Source organism: Corvus hawaiiensis, chromosome 28, assembly GCF_020740725.1.
Source record: "Corvus hawaiiensis isolate bCorHaw1 chromosome 28, bCorHaw1.pri.cur, whole genome shotgun sequence".
In the NCBI taxonomy this organism is placed as follows: Eukaryota; Metazoa; Chordata; class Aves; order Passeriformes; family Corvidae; genus Corvus; species Corvus hawaiiensis.
This window is the reverse complement of record NC_063240.1, coordinates 5,537,919-5,557,606: the sequence shown is the minus strand read 5'-3', so window position 1 is coordinate 5,557,606 and position 19,688 is coordinate 5,537,919. Positions and strand designations below refer to the sequence as shown.

The 19,688-nt window shown below is 54.8% G+C and overlaps 1 protein-coding gene across 1 annotated transcript in view; it reads right to left on the bottom strand.

Moving 5' to 3' along the window:
- Window positions 1-598: 598 nt before the first annotated feature.
- Window positions 599-19,688, bottom strand: part of GNG7 (G protein subunit gamma 7) — a 56,532-nt gene continuing 37,442 nt past the window's right edge. Inside the window, exons 4-5 of the mRNA XM_048288328.1 lie at window positions 2,907-3,025; window positions 599-1,567 (exon numbers count right to left, since the gene is read on the bottom strand). Coding sequence (XP_048144285.1) covers window positions 1,442-1,567; window positions 2,907-2,987 — 207 coding nt within the window. The 5' untranslated portion in view covers window positions 2,988-3,025 and the 3' untranslated portion in view covers window positions 599-1,441. The remainder of the gene's footprint in view (window positions 1,568-2,906; window positions 3,026-19,688) is intronic.

The following is a 19,688-nucleotide window of genomic DNA, read 5'->3' as shown; positions in this document are numbered from 1 at the left end:
TCAGGTGTGGCCGGATTGTTTTTATCCCTTCTCTTCCCAAAAAAACCTGCGCTCGGGATAACCGGGAATGGCCTCTCCTTACTGCGAGTTCGGGAAGGCTTTTCCAACCTCGTGGATTCTGGGAATGTCACCCAGGAGGCTGCTGAGCCCCGGGATGGGCCCTGGGGACATGGATTGGGCTCGGACGCTGCACCCAAATCCCGGGATCTGTCCCCTTCCCGACAGATCCGGTGGCCAAAAGGTGCCCATGGGAATTCCCGGAGCTCTCCCGAGCATCCAACCACCCCCAGCACATTCCAAGGGCTCCATGGAAGTGTCTCCTGCTCCCCCCTTTCCCTGGATCCCCCTTTTCCTGCTCCCCCAGGTTCCTCCCTCCGTGCCGGGTTATCCCCAAGTGCTCCCGGGTAAATCCCAGTCCCGGATTCCCAAGGGATGGGAACAGAGCTGGTCCTTCCCCTCCCCACCTGCCCTAAACTTCCCTGGACATCTCCCAGGCCCTGGGTTTAGCGGGAAGAATTCCACCCGCTGCTCCCAGTGCGGAAAACCGAGATGGGAAACGCCGGGAATTTGCCGATTTGGGCTGAAGTTCCCATTTTTCCCAAGATTTTGGATGCACCTGGAAGCCCCTTCCCTCCCCAAAATTGGGGACAGCACAGAGAGCCCACCCCAGAGTGACCGGGGGGGGGGCTGGATCCCGGCTTCCCCCATCCCTGGAGCTCCCTAAAATTCCTCCTGGGATCTCTCCCGGCTGAGAGTTTCCCCGCAGGGCCATCCCCTGATCCCAGCGGAGCCGTGGGATTCAGGGAAAAGCCCCCCCCAGTCTCCCTTTGCCCATTCCCAACAGGGATTTTTGGGGGGATTTTTTGTTGGGTTTTTGATTTTTTTTTGGGGGGGGAGGGTTTTTTTGGTGCTGATTTTCTACAAAATCGCTCCCACCTCGTCCCTTCTCCAGAGGAAATTCCTGCTGGTTGGAGATTGAGTGGATCAGAGCACTCGGAGCTGGGTCCAGCTCTCACATCCCACTGGGAATGACCCCCTCCCCCACCTCCACCCCTTTTCCAAATCCAAATATCCCGGTGAAAACCGCCCCCCCCCTCCTCCCCACCCCCCCTTTTCCTCCCTCAACCCTGATAACTCCTAAAATCCTGCTCCCAATTTTTAACCCCTCTCCCACCTTCCTTCCCGGCAAAGGAGCCGCCCCTTCCCTAAAACCCCCGCTCCCCAATTTTTTATTTATTTAATTTTTTTCCCCTCTGGATTGTTTTTGGGGTTGGTTTTTGGGGTTTTTTTTTGTTTGTTTGTTTGTTTTTCTCGGGAATTTTTGTTAAGTTCCTTTTGAAGCCAGCGTTGAGGTTTTTTTTACCCCCTGGGTGCAGGTGGAGCTATGGAGGAGCCTGGATCCAGAGGCTGGAGGAGGATTCCCTTCCAGAGGGATCCGGAGCTATAGGATGATACAGGGCTTTTTGTCCTTAAAGGGATTCTCGGAAGCGGGAACTCCCACCAGGAGCGGATCATTCCGGGCATGCTGCTCACAGTAATTCATCAGCTCCGAGGATGCTTTCGAGACCTGGATATTGGGGGAGGAAAAAAGCAGGGATTTGGGGGATATTCCCAGCTCGGCGCTTCCAGGATCTGTGGGGATTCACATCCAGCTTTTCCCAACAGGAATTTTGTGGAGATGAGGAGGGAAAACCCCTTTTTTTCCTGATTGGATGTGGAAAATCCGTGTTTTTATGGGAATAAATAGGGAGGAGTGCAGGGAAATAACCCAGCAGGGAGATTTGAAAGGAACGTTGTTGTATCCGTGTTTTTCAGGGATTTGGGATAAGCTCCAAAGATGCTTTTGAGACCTGGATATTGGGGGAAAAAAGCAGGGATTTGGGGTATATTCCCAGCTCGGCGCTTCCAGGATCTGTGGGGATTCACATCCAGTTTTTCCCAACAGGAATTTTGTGGAGATGAGGAGGAAAAATGGGAACTGGACATGGAAAATCTGAGTTTTTATGGGAATAAATAGCGAGGAGTGCGGGGAAATAACCCAGGGGGGAGATTTGAGAGGGATATTGTAATATCCGTGTTTTTCAGGGATTTGGGATGTGCTCCCAAGATGCTTTTGAGACTTCAATGTTGGGGGGAAAAAAGCAGGGATTTGGGGGATATTCCCAGCTCGGCGCTTCCAGGATCTGTGGGGATTCACATCCAGCTTTTCCCAACGGGAATTTTGTGGAGATGAGCAGGGAAAACCCCTTTTTTTCCTGATTGGATGTGGAAAATCCGTGTTTTTATGGGAATAAACAGGGAGGAGTGCAGGGAAATAACCCCACAGAGAGATTTGAAAGGAACGTCGTTGTATCCGTGTTTTTCAGGGATTTGGGATAAGCTCCAAAGATGCTTTTGAGACCTGGATATTGGGGGAGGAAAAAAGCAGGGATTTGGGGGATATTCCCAGCTCGGTGCTTCCAGGATCTGTGGGAATTCACATCCAGCTTTTCCCAACGGGAATTTTGTGGAGATGAGGAGGAAAAATGGGAACTGGGCGTGGAAAATCTGAGTTTTTACGGGAATAAATAGCGAGGAGTGTGGGGAAATAACCCAGGGGGGAGATTTGAAAGGAACGTTGTTGTATCCATGTTTTTCAGGGATTTGGGATGGAAAAGCTTCCCTGAGTGCAGCCTCTTGTTCAGGTTTGGAAACCTTTAGGATCCACGACTTAAGGCTCTGCTTGGTTTATCCCAAAGTTGTTTTTTGGGAAGGGCAAACCTGGGGGGATCCGAGGAGGCTCCAAATCCAGAGGGATCCTTGGAGGCCGCTCCAGATCCTGGAGGGAACGCTGGAATGCTGCCATTCCGAGCTGGGAACATCCCACTGGGGGAAAACCCGGGATCTTTTCCCGCTCCAATGCTCACCTTGATCCTCTCGATCCCAGCCTCGATGCGGAGCTGCTCCACGAGCTTCCGGGCCTGTGCTATGTTGTTAGTCGTGGACATTCTCTGCCATCGGCTCCGGGCCCCAGCACAGGAGAATCCTGCAGAAAAACCATGGAAAAAGCGGGGTTGGTGTCGCGTGTGAAGCTGCTCCGGCCGCGTGCTCCGGGTGGGATCACGGAACGGGTCGGAAGGGACCCCAAAGCTCGTCCCTGTTCCACCTCGGGAAGGTGTCCCCACGGCCACGTGCAGAGGAGGAGCTCTGCTGGCCCCACTGGCGCTTCCTGAGGTGGTTTCGAGTTCCCCTTTCCCCGAAGGAGCGCTCGGGATCCCCGTTCTGGGAGTTCCGGTAAAAACTCTGCTGAGCAGAGCGGAAAAAGGAGCCTGGTTGTGGGGAAGGGAAGCTCTGCCCAAGCTCCACCCTGGGCTGGGCACCGAGGGGGGGCTCTGAGGGGCTCCTGGACCCATCCCTGGTGGCTTTGGTGTCCCTGGCACCTCGGCAGGTGACACCTCCAGGTGGGTCATGTCCACCTGCCCATGGGATTTGTGTCGGACCTTCCCATGGGACCATGTCCAACCTCTCCATGGGACCATGTCCAACCTCCCCATGGGATCACGTCCATCCTGCCCATGGGACCGTGTCCATCCTGCCCATGGGATTTGTGTCTGACCTTCCTATGGGATCATATCCAACCTCCCCATGGGACCATATCCAACCTCCCCATAGGATCCTGTCCACCCTGCCCATAGGATCCTGTCCATCCTGCCCATGGAGTTTTGTCTCTGTGGGGCCATGTCCAACTTCCCCATGGCATTTATGTCCAACATCCCCATGGGATCACATCCAACATTCCCATGGGATTTGTGTCCAAACTCCCCATGCGGCCATGAGGTCCTGTCTCTGTGGGGTCATGTCCATCCTGCCCACGGGATCATGTCCAACCTCTCCATGGGGCCGTGTCCAAACTCCCCATGGGATCATGTCCAACCTCTCCATGGGGCCATGTCCATCCCGCCCATGGGGTCCTGTCTCTCTGGGGCCATGTCCAACCTTCCCATGGGGCCGTGTCCATCCTGCCTATGAGGTCCTGTCTCTGTGGGGTCATGTCCAACCTTCCCATGGGATCATGTTCATCCTGCCCATGGGATCATGTCCAACCTTCCCATGGGGCCATGTCCAACCTCTCCACGGGGCCATGTCCAACCTTCCCATGGGGCCATGTCCATCCTGCCCATGGGATCATGTCCAACCTTCCCATGGGGCCATGTCCATCCTGCCCATGGGACCATGTCCAACCTCTCCATGGGATCATGTCCAACCTCTCCATGGGGCCATGTCCATCCTGCCCATGGGATCATGTCCAACCTCTCCATGGGATCATGTCCAATCTCTCCATGGGGCCGTGTCCCTGCACCCCCGCAAAGCCCCGACAGGGCTTGAACCGCCTTCCTCAGAGTTTCACAGCAGGAACTGAAGGATTTTGTCCACGAGACCGAAATAATCCCCCCTGTCCCGGGGCCGAGCGCTCCGGGGGCAGCTCCGGCCGCGCCAAATCCCTTGGCCAGACACCGTTCCTGGGCCGTTCCCTTTGTGCCACCCCCGTGGAGGTGTCACGGCTGTCACCTCCCGCCCGTGACTCAGCCGCTGACCGCTCACTCCCAGGGGCGCAGGGGGCAGCTCCCACCCCCCCACCAGACCTGGAGATGATTCCAGGAGGAGAAGGAGCCAAAGCAAACACGGAGTCGGATCCCGCCGGCGCTCCCAGCCCCGCCAGCCGCCCACTGCAGCCCTTCCATGCCTTAATTAGAGGCTCCTTCAACCTTCTCCCCAGGCCTGGCAGCTTCAAAGCCGAGCATTCCCGGCGGGAACGCCTGTCCCATCCCAAATCCTCGCCGTCTCGCCTATGTTTAGACATTTAGGGAGTTTATTCCAGACCACGACGGCACTCTCAGGGATTATTTTGCTTGGCAGCCGCATCCAGCGTGCTCTCAGCTCCTCAGTCCCTGAGCAGCACTCGGCTGAGTTCGGAGCAGGGAATGCTGCGGGGGAAGACAAGCGGCGTTTCAGCGCCGGCGTTCCCGACTCCGGTGCGGGATGATTCCCTGAATTAGCCGGGTTTTTGGACATCTCCACCTCTCCCGTCCTGGAAGTTAAGTCAGGCCAACACGGGAAGCTGCCAGGGTGAAATGAGGTCTGGTTCTGTGGCAAATGGGAGGAGGAAGGCGGCTGTTCCCGGTGGGAAGAGCCTCCTGCTCCGGTTTGAGGCGCTCCAAAGCAGTGCGGGTGGGATTAGGAGCAGGGAAAAGCTCCGTGTCAAAGTCGAGCTCCTTCTGAATCTGTGCCATGAACTCCAGAGCCCTTCCTGCCCCAGACACTGCCAAACAGTGTTCACCTGGATAAGGAGTTACCCAGCTGGGCTGAAAAAATCCAAGGAATTTGTGTTTCCAAGCGGTTTGCAGCAGCACAGGATCACCTGCCTGCACTTTCCTGGCTTCCTGTTTATGGAGCGAGGCTGATGAATCAGAGAACTTCTGGGAGTCGTTCCCACCCCCATCCCTGTCCCTGCAGCATCCTGGGAAGCCCAGCCTGGCTGAAGGAAGGATGGTGTGGAGAGGGCACGGCAGGAATTGTTAAATGAGCATCCTAAAAATCTTTGGCAAGGGGGAGAAGTTTTACTCCCTGGTTTCTGGTTTCATGGAGTTTCAGCTGCTCTGCAGCTCCCCAGTGAATCCCTGTTTCCCTTTTCCCAGAGGTGCCTTTTCCCTCTCCCAGGAGTAAAAGAGAAGCAGCAGTTGATGCTGAGTCCCACAGTGGGATCTGCAACGCTCCCAATCCCGAATTCCATTCGTCCCACAGTGGGATCTGCAACGCTCCCAATCCCAAATTCCATTCGTCCCACAGTGGGATCCGCAACACTCACAATCCCAAATTTCATTTGTCCCACAGTGGGATCTGCAATGCTCCCAATCCCAAATTCCACAGCAGGACCCGCACCAGTCCCAGATTCCACAGTGGGATCTGAATCCCTCCCAATCCCAGGTCCTGCAGCGGAACCTGCATCGCTCCCAGTCCCAAATTCCACTGGTCCCACAGTGGGATCTGAATCTCTCCCAGTCCCAGGTCCTGCAGCAGGACCTGCATCGCTCCCAGTCCCAAATTCCACTGGTCCCACAGTGGGATCTGAATCTCTCCCAGTCCCAGTTCCCACTGGTTCCACATCGGGGCCTGCATCGCTCCCAGTCCCAGATCCTGCAGCAGGACCTGAATCCCTCCCACTCCCAGTTCCCACTGGTTCCACAGCAGGCCCTGCACTGGGTCAGGTTCCCCGGCCACACTCCGGGGCTGCTCCCACCCCTGGGTGACCAATTAAGAACCGCGGCCATCGATCCCCGGAGCCATCCCGGCACATGGCTCCATCCTCGGGAGCTGGAAAAGCCAAAACAAACTCTGGAGATGTCCCTCGGCACTCGGAGGGTGTGGAAAGAGCCCGTGAGGTAACGGGATTTGGGAAAGAGCCGCAGGAGAGGAGCGAGGTGTGTGTGATTCAGATCGGGTGACACCAGCACTGCCCTGGTTTTGGATTCAGCTCCATCGTCCCTTTGCCTGTTTTTTTAAGGAAAACACTTGTTTGGGAAAGGACCGGGATGTGATGTCTGCAGGAGGGCAGTGGGGACACCCAGGTCTCCTGCACATCCTCTGACCCCCACCACAGAGCCAGAACTCCTTCCTGCCAGGGGGGCAGAGCTCCGGGGTTTGGCCTGGAGCCACCTCCCGCTGCTGCTGGAGCCGGGCCAGCGCTGACTTCTCCCTTCCCGGGATCTGCTCCGTGACTCAGCACGAGGCTGAGCCACCCTCGGCCCTCACTCAGCAGAAAGAAACCTTCCCCGATTTCTGCCGCAGCACCTCCTGCCTTCCCGGCTGAGCCACCGATCCCGGCAGCCAGCAGCAGCATTCCCGGGCTGCCCTGAGGGACAGCGAGATTTTCGGGAATGGCTCTGGTGGCATCGCTGCTCACGCTGTGTCAGGGAGCGATTCCAGCGGGGATGAAGTCACCCGGCCTTGCAGCTCTCCGGGCTGTTCTCCCTGTTCCTCCAGCAGCACCGTGATCCGGCACATCCCAGGCCAGGGAACATTTACGGTGCTTGGGGCTGGAGGAAGATCTCCCAGCAGATGGAAAACGCTGCAGCGCTAAAAAACACGGGAAATCGATAAAAATTCGGGGAACGCAAGAGCAGGGGCAGGGAGGGATCATCCAGGGGTGTCCCGAGGTCACGGCCGGCACAAAGAGCTGGGAGGGAGGTTGTGAAATCCGGAGTGCAGGTGAGGGGTTTGGGAATGACGCAAACACATCCCAGGGAAGGTCTGGCTGCGGCACAACCCCCCCGGGAGCACTCCTGCCTGTTTTAGGGAAAGCAGTTAAGCCAGGATAAAGCCTGGGATGATCAAGATTTGCTGTTTTAAACCGGCTTGGGTATTCTGGACTTTTAGGATGCTCAGAGCCCCGTCCTGCACCAGCTCTGCCTGACTCAGGAACAGCCCCAAATCTCCTCTCCTGGGTTCCACCCCTAAATTTCCAGGCTTCCACTGTCACAAAATCAGATGTTTCATGCTCGCATCCTTCATGCACATTCCCAAAAATGCTGCTCGGCGTTTCCCGGCGGGTGGGACCGCGGGGAGCCACGGCTGTGCCACCCTCCCGGTGTCCTGCACAGCCCCGACGTCACGGCAGCACCGAGTGACGGCCGGACCGGCCCCTCCGCGTCCCCACGGGAGCCGCTTTGTTCCCGAGCGAGCTCTTTGTGTACCCGGCAGCCTGCGAAAGTCCCGATTTGGGCTGTTTTCTTGGGAAAAAAGCAGCGCAAACCCGCGCAGCTCCTGAGTCAGCCGCGGGCAGCGGCGGTGACAGAGCGGTGACAGAGCGGTGACAGCAGCGCTGGCTCTGCCGAGCCGTGATTCAGCAGCGGCTCCGTGCCGGAGGAGCCGCCTCCTCCTCTCCCATCACGGATCTCCGAGCAGCCTCTGCCCTTTCATCCATTTATTTATTTATTCGTTTATTTCGCTATTCATTTATTTCGTTATTCATTTGTTATTCATCCCCGGTGCTTCCCGGCTCTGCTGGATCCCCGGCGGGATCAGTCAGATCTTTTCCCTGCCTCTACCCTCGGCTTTTCCAACCGAAACGTGGCCTCGGGATGCCGGTCACGAGGGTGAAACCGGCACCGCGGCGTGCCGGGAAGCCGGGCCTGTCCCAGCCTGACGGCCGAGCCGGGAATCAGCCTTGGCACAAATCTCTCTCGCTCTTTTTATCCCACGGGTGCCACCACCTGCCCGCCGCAGGAAGAGGTGACGGCAGGGCAGAAATATGCGCTGATCCCTCGCTCGTTTGGGAATTCTTCCCATTCTTCTCATAGCTGGGAGCTGCCACTCCTCGCCAGGGTGAATAAACACCGAAATTCTCAGTAACTGCTCGAGTTATGCCGCTTTTGCCTTCCTTTCCTCCCCCCCCACCCTTCCCCGCCCTGAAAAATGTGGGATCGGTGCTCATGGATGTGTCTGTGCCCGGTGGGAAGCACTGGGAGAGCTGCATCCTCCTTCTCCCTGTGGGATTTGGGATTCCCTCCGCGCTGGGGATGGGATTTGGGGGGGATGGTTCAGGATGGAGGACGCACTCCTGGATCTCTGCCTTAATCAAATCGTGCTTTGAATCAATTAATTCATTAATTAATCCAAGAGCAACCTCCCATCCCAAAATGGAGCTGCAAAAAGCCACCTCCACCTCCTCCAGCAACCCGAGAGTTCTCCAAAGCCCGCGCGTTTGAGGATTCAGGGATGGAGCAGCTCCTCCCAGGAGCCAGCAGCGATCGCGGAGCCAGGAAAAGCAGCACGGGGAGGGGAGGGAGGGAGGGGAGCAGCAGCGGGATCGGTATCCCAGTGTCGGTTCCTGCTTTTCGGGATGACCTCATGCTTTTCGGGAACAGAGCGCGGCTGTCGGGGCCGCGGCATTTGCTCCTTGTCTGGGCAGAACAAAGCCGGCTCCATTTTCCCTTCACGCTTCCTGCAGCAGCAGCTCGGCGCCTCAAAGAGCCATTGAATTTTTCCCTGACTGCAGCAATTTTTTATTCCCTTTTTCCTATTTTTTTTTTTTTCCTTTCCTCGCCTCCTTTAAGACCTCCAGGTTTCTGTGGCGTGGGACAACCCTCGGGAGAATTCAGCCCAGGAGGCATCCAAGGGTGGGAAAAGTCCCTAAAAAAGTCCTAAAAAAAGGACCGGGCTCTGCTCAGCCATTCCACGTCTCATGGATGGACCCTTTGGAGCTGCTCCATCCCACTTCAATCCATTAAAACCTTAAAATCCCATCATTATTAGCCCAAGAGAAATCTCTTCAATCCCAGCTCCACAATCTATTCTTGGGGGTTGGTTTTTCCCCAGCTTCAACTTCTTGGGATTGCCCTTTCCAGGAAAAAAAACCCAATCCCACAGCTCAGCTTTGGGGTTTTTTCTTTTGTGAGGGACGGAATAAATTTGCTTTTTGCACAGCCTGGGTGGGAAAACAGAGTTTGTGTTGCTCCGAGTGGAGTTTTCCTGAGGGAAGGCAGAATTCCAGCAGGAACGTGGAGCAACGGGATCCAGGGCATGGATTTGGTGCCCCAAAAAGCTCCTGCCCGAATTCCACAGGAGAGTTTGCAAGCAGGAGGTGGCGAGATCCAGGAGATCCCATAATTGCTGGAATATTTTATCCCTCGAGCTGCTCCACTTTCCAAGCAGCCAAGGATTCCGGAAGGAGAGAGCATCCCTAGGGATGTGCAGCTCCATTTCCTTCCCGTTCAAGGCCGGGATTAACCTGGCTGGGAGAGCCTGGAATCCTGCTTGGATCCAGGTCACACCTGCCAGGGGTGCTGTGGGATATTCCAGAGCCTTTGTTTTCTGGGAACTCCTCTCCAGGAACTCACCCCTTGATCCAGGGTAGCCTGAAACCCGCCAGGGAATTCATCCCTTGATCCAGGGAAAATGGAAGCATTCCCAAGGAATTCACCCCTTTTTTCCAGGGAAGATTGAAGCCCACCAGGAATTCATCCCTTGTTTTCCTGGGAAGCCTGAAGCATTCCCAAGGAACTCATTCCTGGTTTTCCGGGAAGCCTGAAGGCCCCAGGAGTTCATCCCTTTTTTCCAGGGAAGCCTGTAGCCCCCATGAACTCATTCCTGGTTTTCTGGGAAGCCTGAAGCCCCCAGGGAATTCTCCAGCTTTTTCCAGGGAAGCCTGAAGCCCCCCAGGGAATTCACCCCTTTTTTTATGGGAAGCCTGAAGCTTCCCCCCCTTCCCCCCCCAGGAACTCATTCCTGGTTTTCTGGGAAGCCTGAAGCCCCCAGGGAATTCTCCACCTTTTTCCAGAGAAGCCTGAAGCCCCCATGAACTCATTCCTGGTTTTCTGGGAAGCCTGAAGGCCTCCAGGAGTTCATCCCTTTTTTCCTGGGAAGCCTGAAGCATTCCCAAGGAATTCACCCCTTTTCCCTCTCCTCCCACTCCAGGGCTGGCACTTCCCTTCTCCCCGATTTCCCTGGAGCAGGTGTGGTGCCAGCTGGGTGGAGATCCCTGGCAGCGCTGCCAGGGCGATTCCACTCCCTTCCCCATGCCCCGAGTCACCGGAGCACATTCCAGACTTTATTTTTAGATCTCCTATTAAAAACAAATAAAGTTTTTTAGAACCCCAAAAAACCCAACCAGACAACAACAACAACAAAAAAAACCCAGCGCAAGGGCAGAACATTTGCCAGCCCCCCAAAATCCCAAAATCCCCCAAATCCCCAAATCCCACGGTGTGATGAGAGCCTGTGGGATGGTGCTGGTATCCCAGCATCCTTCATTTCCTTCCCTGCAGCCCAATCCCAAATTTTCCAGCTCGGTTTTGCACAACCCTTCACTTTTTGGGAGCCCCAAAGCCAGGAGTGGTTGGGAACGGTTTAAGGGAAAAGGACAAAATGAGTGGAGAGAGCAGCAGGGAATTCCCACTTTTTTAGGATGAAATCCATGACACAGCAGCACCTCCCAAGTTTCCCAAATTCCCAGCTCAAATCCCATCCTTTAGAAGTGATCTCATCCCAGGAATAAATGTCTTTTCCTTGCCAACATCCAACACCCTCCCGTGGCACGCGGGGATCCGGGGAAATTCCCAGCCCCCTGCACGAAACTTTGGGAGTTTTTATCATCCCAAATTTCTTCTGCCTCTCCCCAAACTGGGATCCCGTGCTCGGAGCAACGTGAGTCACCGGGAATTTCAGGGAGATGATGAGAAAACCCTAAAATAAGAACTCAAAGGCCCAACCTGTGCGGAGCAGCCTTTAGGAGGAGCTTTGTGCCACTTCCAGACCCCCCAGACTCCGAAATCCCGGCATTTTGGGGGGATTCCAGAGGGTTTATGGAGCTTCTCCGGCTTGGGGAGGGAAGGGATGTGGAGTTTGGGGATTTCATTGTGGGAAGGGATTTTTGGTGGCGGTGGAAGCACAGGGCACAATCCGGGCACTGCGCGGCTCGCTAGGGGCGGCCGGGGAACTGGGAGTTACTGGGATGGAACTGGGAGGGACCTTGAGGGAGTTATGGGAAAAGAGAGGGGGGGATCGGCCTCGGACCCGCAGCAATCCCAGCTCAACCAGCTCCAGCTGCTGAGCCCCGCACCAGTTACACCATTAATCCACACCAGTTACACCATTAATCCACACCAGTTCCCCCATTAACCCACACCAGTTACCCCACTGACCAACACCAGTTACCCCATTAACCAGCACCAGTTACCCCATTGACCAACACCATTTACCCCATTAACCCACACCAGTTACCCCATTGACCAACACCAGTTACCCCATTAACCAGCACCAGTTACCCCATTGACCAACACCAGTTACCCCATTAACCAGCACCAGTTACCCCATTGACCAACACCAGTTACCCCATTAACACACACCAGTTACCCCATTAACCAGCACCAGTTACCCCACTGACCAACACCAGTTACCCCATTAACCCACACCAGTTACACCATTAACCCCACACCAGTTACCCCACTGACCAACACCAGTTACCCCACTGACCAACACCAGTTACCCCATTAACCAGCACCAGTTACCCCATTAACCCACACCAGTTACCCCATTAACCCCACACCAGTTACCCCACTGACCAGCACCAGTTACCCCACTGACCAACACCAGTTACCCCATTAACCCACACCAGTTACTCCATTGACCCACACCAGTTACCCCATTAACCAGCACCAGTTACCCCATTAACCCACACCAGTTACCCCATAAACCAGCACCAGTTACCCCATTGACCAACACCAGTTCCCCCATTAACCCACACCAGTTACCCCATTGACCAACACCAGTTACCCCATTAACCAGCACCAGTTACCCCATTGACCAACACCAGTTACCCCATTAACACACACCAGTTACCCCATTAACCAGCACCAGTTACCCCATTAACACACACCAGTTACCCCACTGACCAACACCAGTTACCCCAGTAACCAGCACCAGTTACCCCATTAACCCACACCAGTTACCCCATTGACCAACACCAGTTACCCCATTAGCCAGCACCAGTTTCCCCATTAACCCACACCAGTTACCCCATTAACCCACACCAGTTACCCCATTGACCCACACCAGTTACCCCATTAACCAGCACCAGTTACCCCATTAACCCACACCAGTTACCCCACTGACCAACACCAGTTACCCCATTAACCAGCACCAGTTACCCCATTGACCCACACCAGTTACCCCATTAACCAGCACCAGTTACCCCATTAACACACACCAGTTACCCCATTAGCCAGCACCAGTTACCCCATTGACCAACACCAGTTACCCCATTAACCAGCACCAGTTACCCCATTAACACACACCAGTTACCCCACTGACCAACACCATTTACCCCATTAACCCACACCAGTTACTCCATTAACCAGCACCAGTTACCCCATTAACCCACACCAGTTACCCCATTAACCCACACCAGTTACCCCACTGACCAACACCATTTACCCCATTAACCCACACCAGTTACTCCATTAACCAGCACCAGTTACCCCATTAACCCACACCAGTTACCCCATTAACCCACACCAGTTACCCCACTGACCAACACCAGTTACCCCATTAACCCACACCAGTTACCCCATTGACCAACACCATTTACCCCATTAACCCACACCAGTTACCCCACTGACCAACACCAGTTACCCCATTAACCAGCACCAGTTACACCATTAACCCACACCAGTTACCCCACTGACCAACACCAGTTACCCCATTAGCCAGCACCAGTTTCCCCATTAACCCACACCAGTTACCCCATTAACCAGCACCAGTTACACCATTAACCCACACCAGTTACCCCACTGACCAACACCAGTTACCCCATTAACCCACACCATTTACCCCATTAACCCACACCAGTTACCCCATTAACCAGCACCAGTTACCCCATTGACCAACACCAGTTACCCCATTAACCAGCACCAGTTACCCCATTAACACACACCAGTTACCCCATTAACCCACACCAGTTACCCCATTAACACACACCAGTTACCCCATTAACCCACACCAGTTACCCCACTGACCAACACCATTTACCCCATTAACCCACACCAGTTACCCCATTAACCCACACCAGTTACCCCACTGACCAACACCAGTTACCCCATTAGCCAGCACCAGTTACCCCATTGACCCACACCAGTTACCCCACTGACCAACACCAGTTACACCATTAACCCCACACCAGTTACACCATTAACCCACACCAGTTACCCCACTGACCAACACCAGTTACCCCAGTGACCAACACCAGTTACCCCATTAACCCACACCAGTTACCCCATTAACCCCACACCAGTTACCCCATTGACCCACACCAGTTACCCCATTGACTCCACACCAGTTACCCCACTGACCAGCACCAGTTACCCCATTGACCCACACCAGTTACACCATTAACCCCACACCAGTTACCCCACTGACCAACACCAGTTACCCCAGTAACCAGCACCAGTTACCCCATTAACCCACACCAGTTACCCCATTAACCCACACCAGTTACCCCATTGACCCACACCAGTTACTCCATTAACCCCACACCAGTTACCCCATTAACCCACACCAGTTACCCCATTAACCAGCACCAGTTACACCATTAACCCACACCAGTTACCCCACTGACCAACACCAGTTACCCCAGTAACCCACACCAGTTACCCCATTAACCCCACACCAGTTACCCCACTGACCAGCACCAGTTACCCCACTGACCAGCACCAGTTACCCCATTAACCCACACCAGTTACCCCACTGACCAACACCAGTTCCCCCATTAACCAGCACCAGTTACCCCATTAACCAGCACCAGTTCCCCCATTGACCCACACCAGTTCCCCCATTGACCAACACCAGTTACCCCATTGACCCACACCAGTAACCCCATTAACCCCACACCAGTTACACCATTAACCCCACACCAGTTCCCCCATTAACCAGCACCAGTTACCCCATTAACCCACACCAGTTACTCCATTAACCCCACACCAGTTACCCCATTAACCAGCACCAGTTCCCCCATTGACCCACACCAGTTACCCCATTAACCCACACCAGTTACCCCATTGACCCACACCAGTTACCCCATTAACCCCACACCAGTTACCCCATTAACCCACACCAGTTACCCCATTGACCCACACCAGTTACCCCACTGACCAACACCAGTTACCCCATTAACCAGCACCAGTTACCGCAGTGACCAACACCAGTTACCCCATTGACCCACACCAGTTACACCATTAACCCACACCAGTTACCCCACTGACCAACACCAGTTACCCCATTGACCCACACCAGCTACACCATTAACCAGCACCAGTTACCCCATTGACCTGCACCAGTTACCCCATTAACCCACACCAGTTACCCCATTGACCCACACCAGTTACCCCATTAACCCCACACCAGTTACCCCATTAACCCACACCAGTTACCCCATTAACCCACACCAGTTACCCCATTAACCCCACACCAGTTCCCCCATTAACCCACACCAGTTCCCCCATTAACCCCACACCAGTTCCCCCATTAACCCACAGCAGTTCCCCCATTAACAGCACCAGTTCCCCCATTAACCCCACTCCAGTTACCCCACTGACCAACACCAGTTACCCCATTAACCAGCACCAGTTCCCCCATTAACCCACACCAGTTCCCCCATTAACCCCACACCAGTTCCCCCATTAACCCACAGCAGTTCCCCCATTAACGGCACCAGTTCCCCCATTAACCCCACTCCAGTTACCCCATTAACCCCACACCAGTTCCCCCAGTAACCAGCACCTCCAGCACAAAGCGTCCCTGCAGGACCCGGCCTCTGCTCCAGCATCACTCAGGGCCCTCTGGAGCAGAATTCCAGGTTTTTGTCTGGAATCCACGGATTTTGGGGGGAATTCTCCCCCTCCACCCCGCCTTCCCCAGGCTCCGGAATCCGAGTGCCAACCACCACGTGCACCCTGGAAAACTTTGGGAATTCCATCCCCTCTCCCCTTCCCTACCATGGGATGAATCCTCCCTGTGGATCATTTCCTGCCCGGATCCGGTTTCATCCCCGTGCCTGCACGAGGCTTTGGAAAATAACAACGTCCATGGGAAAAAAAAACCCAAAAAAAACCAAAAACCCGTCCCAAAAAGCTGGAGGTTGTGACAAAAATATTGACTTCAAATGAAATCCCTCCCGTGGAAAACAGGGAGATAAGGAATTCTCTCCCGGGAAGCAGCTGACGCTGAGCAAACAGCAGAAGTGCTGACTGGCTCTCCGTGATGATCCATGGAGAAACCTCCCGGGAATGGGAGCCAGGAGCATTTCCAGCCTCTTTCCTGAGGCAGCTCCAAGGAAAACATCCATCTCCAACCCCTGGGGGGTTTTTTTTTTGGTTGGAAAATCATGTTTTCCAAGCTGGAATTCCCAATGCCTGCCTCCTGCGGGGTGTGTTTGACCACAGCTGAGTCAGGTAAAATCCAGTTCAAATTAAATTGCAAATTTCTGTGCTGAATTCTTTGTCCAAGCATCTCCCAGTGACCCCTCAGAGGCTTTTAAGTCCCGTTTTTTAGTGGGATTTTTATCCCATTTCGACTCCCAGAGCTCGGAACATCGACTGGCACTTGCTCTCACAAAAATCCCATCTTCCAGCTCCGTGGGGGAGATTTTCCAACGGCAGCTGCTCATTAGGATTTTTCCCCGTGCTTTAAATCCCATTTTCCACCCAGGAATCTCTTCCCTGGGTTGCACCTGCTTGGCTTCACCACCAGAACCGGCTTTGGAAAAGCTTTTCCAAAGGGATGAGTGGGAGTGAGGCCGCCCACAGCCACCACTCTTTGGGGTGAATTCAGGATTCAAAAATCCCGAATTTAGCCGGAATCAGGGAAGGAATGAGCTCTTCCAGCTTTTCCAACCCCCTGGAAGCTCAGGTGTGCGACGCCCACCTGCCACTTTCCCAACAGAGCCATCCAGGAGATGCCAAGAGAGCTTGGAGCGGCTCCAAGGGGAAGAGGAAAAGCAGGAAAAAAAAACAACCTCTCCAGACATTGTGGTGCCAGCCCTGACTCGACGCCCCAAAATGCCGGCGCCCAGACGGGCTCTTCCCAAAGAAAATTCCACGTTGCAACAGGGCCGGAGTGCGGGATCGGCTCCGGAGGCGCCCGGACACGGGCAGAGATTGGGAGCGGCTCCAGCTCTGGATGGGACCTTGGAGAGGCACAAACGCTGTCCCTGTCCCGGCTCACGGGAGGGAGGGATCCAGGTGGGAATGGAGCAATGCTGGGATTGTGTAAGTGCCGGGATTTGGAGCAGGCTGGGATGGAGGAACGGGTTCCACGGCGTCAGCCCGGTGTGGAATGAAACAGAATTCCAGAATTGTTTCGGTTGGAAAAGCCCTCCAGGATCATCAAATCCAAGCTGCTTCTGATTCCCACCCAGTGCCACGTCCAGTTCCTTGGACACCTCTGGGGATGGTGACTCCAAACCTCCCCAGGCAGCTCCTTCCAATGCTTGACCCCCCCTTTCCATGAGGAAATTCCTCCTGGAACATCCCAACATCTGCCCAGCACCAGGCCACAGCTGGACACAACCCCACGGACACTCCAAGCTCGGAGCTGCTCCTGGCAGGGAATGGGCTGCACTGAATTCAGGGATTTTTGCCAACACAAACCCCAAATGCTCTGATCCCACACATTCCTCATCCCTGGAAGTGCCCAAGGCCAGGCTGGATGGGGCTCGGAGCAACCTGGGATAGGGGAAGGTGTCCCTGGCCACGGGAAGGGGTGGAACGGGATGGGCTTTGAGGTCCTTCCAGCCCAAACCATTCCAGGATCCCGTAATTACCATCCCTTTGCCAACCAAGCCTCAGGAATTCACCTGGAGCGGGAGAGTTCAGCCCTGCTGGGAAGCAAAACCACAAAATCTGAACCCCACACTTTGGGGTGAACATCCAGCTCCAATCCCTGAGCCGCACTTTGGGATGAACACCCAGCTCCAATCCCGGAATGGGATGGGGACACTGAGCTGCACTTTGGGATGAACACCCAGCTCCAATCCCAGGTTGGGATAAGGACACTGAGCTGCTCTGGAATGCTCATTCCCTACAAAAGGGACCTGCTGGCACTGGCGCCCGGCTCATTCCCGTTGCCCCGGCCACATGAGTGACCTTCGGCAGCGCGGACATCACATGAGTGAAACGCTGCTGCTTCTCCTCCTCCGCCCATCCCCACAGTCCTGTGACTTTCCCTCTTTCCCTCCCCAGCTCTGTTTTTATCCCTGCTGGAGCTCCAGAGGGTGACAACGATGACACAGCCAACCCCCCCCCCCTCAATCCAAAATCATCCCCAAAGCCCCAGAGGCCTCATCCACAGCGAGACCCATGGATTCAGGAGCCTGATGACTCCTCTGCACTTGTTTCATCACCCAAACAACCCCAGCCGAGGCCGCTCTCGCCGCGTGACCGCGGCCGTTTTCCCGCAAAACCGCGGCTTTTTGGGAAAAGCCGATGACTGCAGCATCATGTGAGGGTTTGCAACTCCCAGCTCGGGGCTGGATGTGTGGGGAGGGAGGAAGCTGAAGGTCCTTTTCTTTTGTGCCTCTTGCAGGAAGCGCGGTCACGCTGGGCTGGCAGCGCTCCAGGGCTGAGCTCAGGGCTGGAGCTGCTGCCAGAGGGGCCGGCGAGGCTAAAAAAGGAATTTTCCCCTCTGTGTGAAAGGGTTGGGGAGGGAGGCACGTGAGGGAGCTGCTCTGGGGTCACGGGCAAGCTTTGGGGGTTTATATTTAGAAAATGATCTGGGAAAAAAACCAGAAATTGGCAAAGCTGAACTTGCCCCGGAGGAGAAGAGGGTTTGGAGAGATCGAATTATGGCCTGGCAGGAGCTGAAGGAGCTGGCAGGGAGGGGGAGAGGGGTTGTTTACAGGGCCAGCATAAAGGGAGTGGCTTCCAAACTGGCAGAGGGAAGGCTTAGGTGGGATTTGGGAAGGAATTCCTCCCTGTCAGGGTTGGGATGGGATGGAATTCCCAGAGAAGCCGTGGTTGCCCCGTCCCTGGAAGTGTCCAAAGCCAGGCTGGAGCAACCTGGGATAGTGGGAGGTGTCCCTGTCCGTGGCAGAATGATCTTTAAGGTCCTTCCAATCCAGGGAATTCCACGATTCCATAAATCCACGCAGTTCCCGATGGTGCCACGATGATTTTCTGCCTTCTCTTTTTATATCCCTTTATATATTCCCAGCATCCTTAACACACATCCTTACAATCCTTTAAACCCGCTATCTTAACATAATCCTAAACCAAAAAGCCCCAAACACCCTAAAAGCCTCACAAGGAAAACCCGAAAACCCTGAAATTATCTTGGAAAACCAAGATTCCCCCTAGAAAAAGAGAGGGAAAATCCTTGGTGCTGCACAGGATTCCTGCTCTGCCTCGAGTCCCTCGTTCTGAGATTCAGCAGTGCTGCTCCTACCTGGAGTCTCCCAGGCTAAAAATAAAGGGAAGACAGGCAGGATTTAGCATCCTGTGAAAAATTCCAGTTTGGGAATGCCAGGAAAAGCTGCCGGGAGCTCGGTGCTACTATGGCTAAAAAAAAAAAGGCTGCAGCAGGAGGAGTGAAATCCTTGGCACCGTGCGGTTCCTCCTCCTCCTTTTCTACCTTCTCCTCCTTCTCTTCCCAAGCTTTCCCTGGCACATGAGTCACGGTCCCACCTCCCCGAGCCCTGAGGAACCCACTCATCCCACTTTTCCTCTTTCGGTGTGCAAAGGGCAGGAAAAATATCCTTGAATTCCGAGGAAGGGCGAGCTGAACCCGCCCGAGCCGCATCCCAAGCAGCGCACGATCCCACGGCGCTTCCCGCTTTTCCAAAGCGCCGCTCCGCCCATCCCAGAGCCGCCTCTGAAGGCGTTTTGTCCCCCACGTGTGAGCAGCACATCCCTGCAGACAAACACGGCCCCGTTCCTGGTGATTCAGCCCCGCGGCTGGGACACATTCCCAACTTTCCCAAATGTCACAGCGGGAGCGTGCGCTCGGCAGGGATGAGGGGATGCAGGGTGGGAACGTGCCTGGAGGAATGCAATAAGGACAGTCCTGAATTTAGGGATGGATGGGTGGATGGATGGATGGGTGGGTGGGTGGGAAGTGCCTTAAATAAAGGGGTTGGAAAGCGTTAAAAATAACGGGATTGTTTG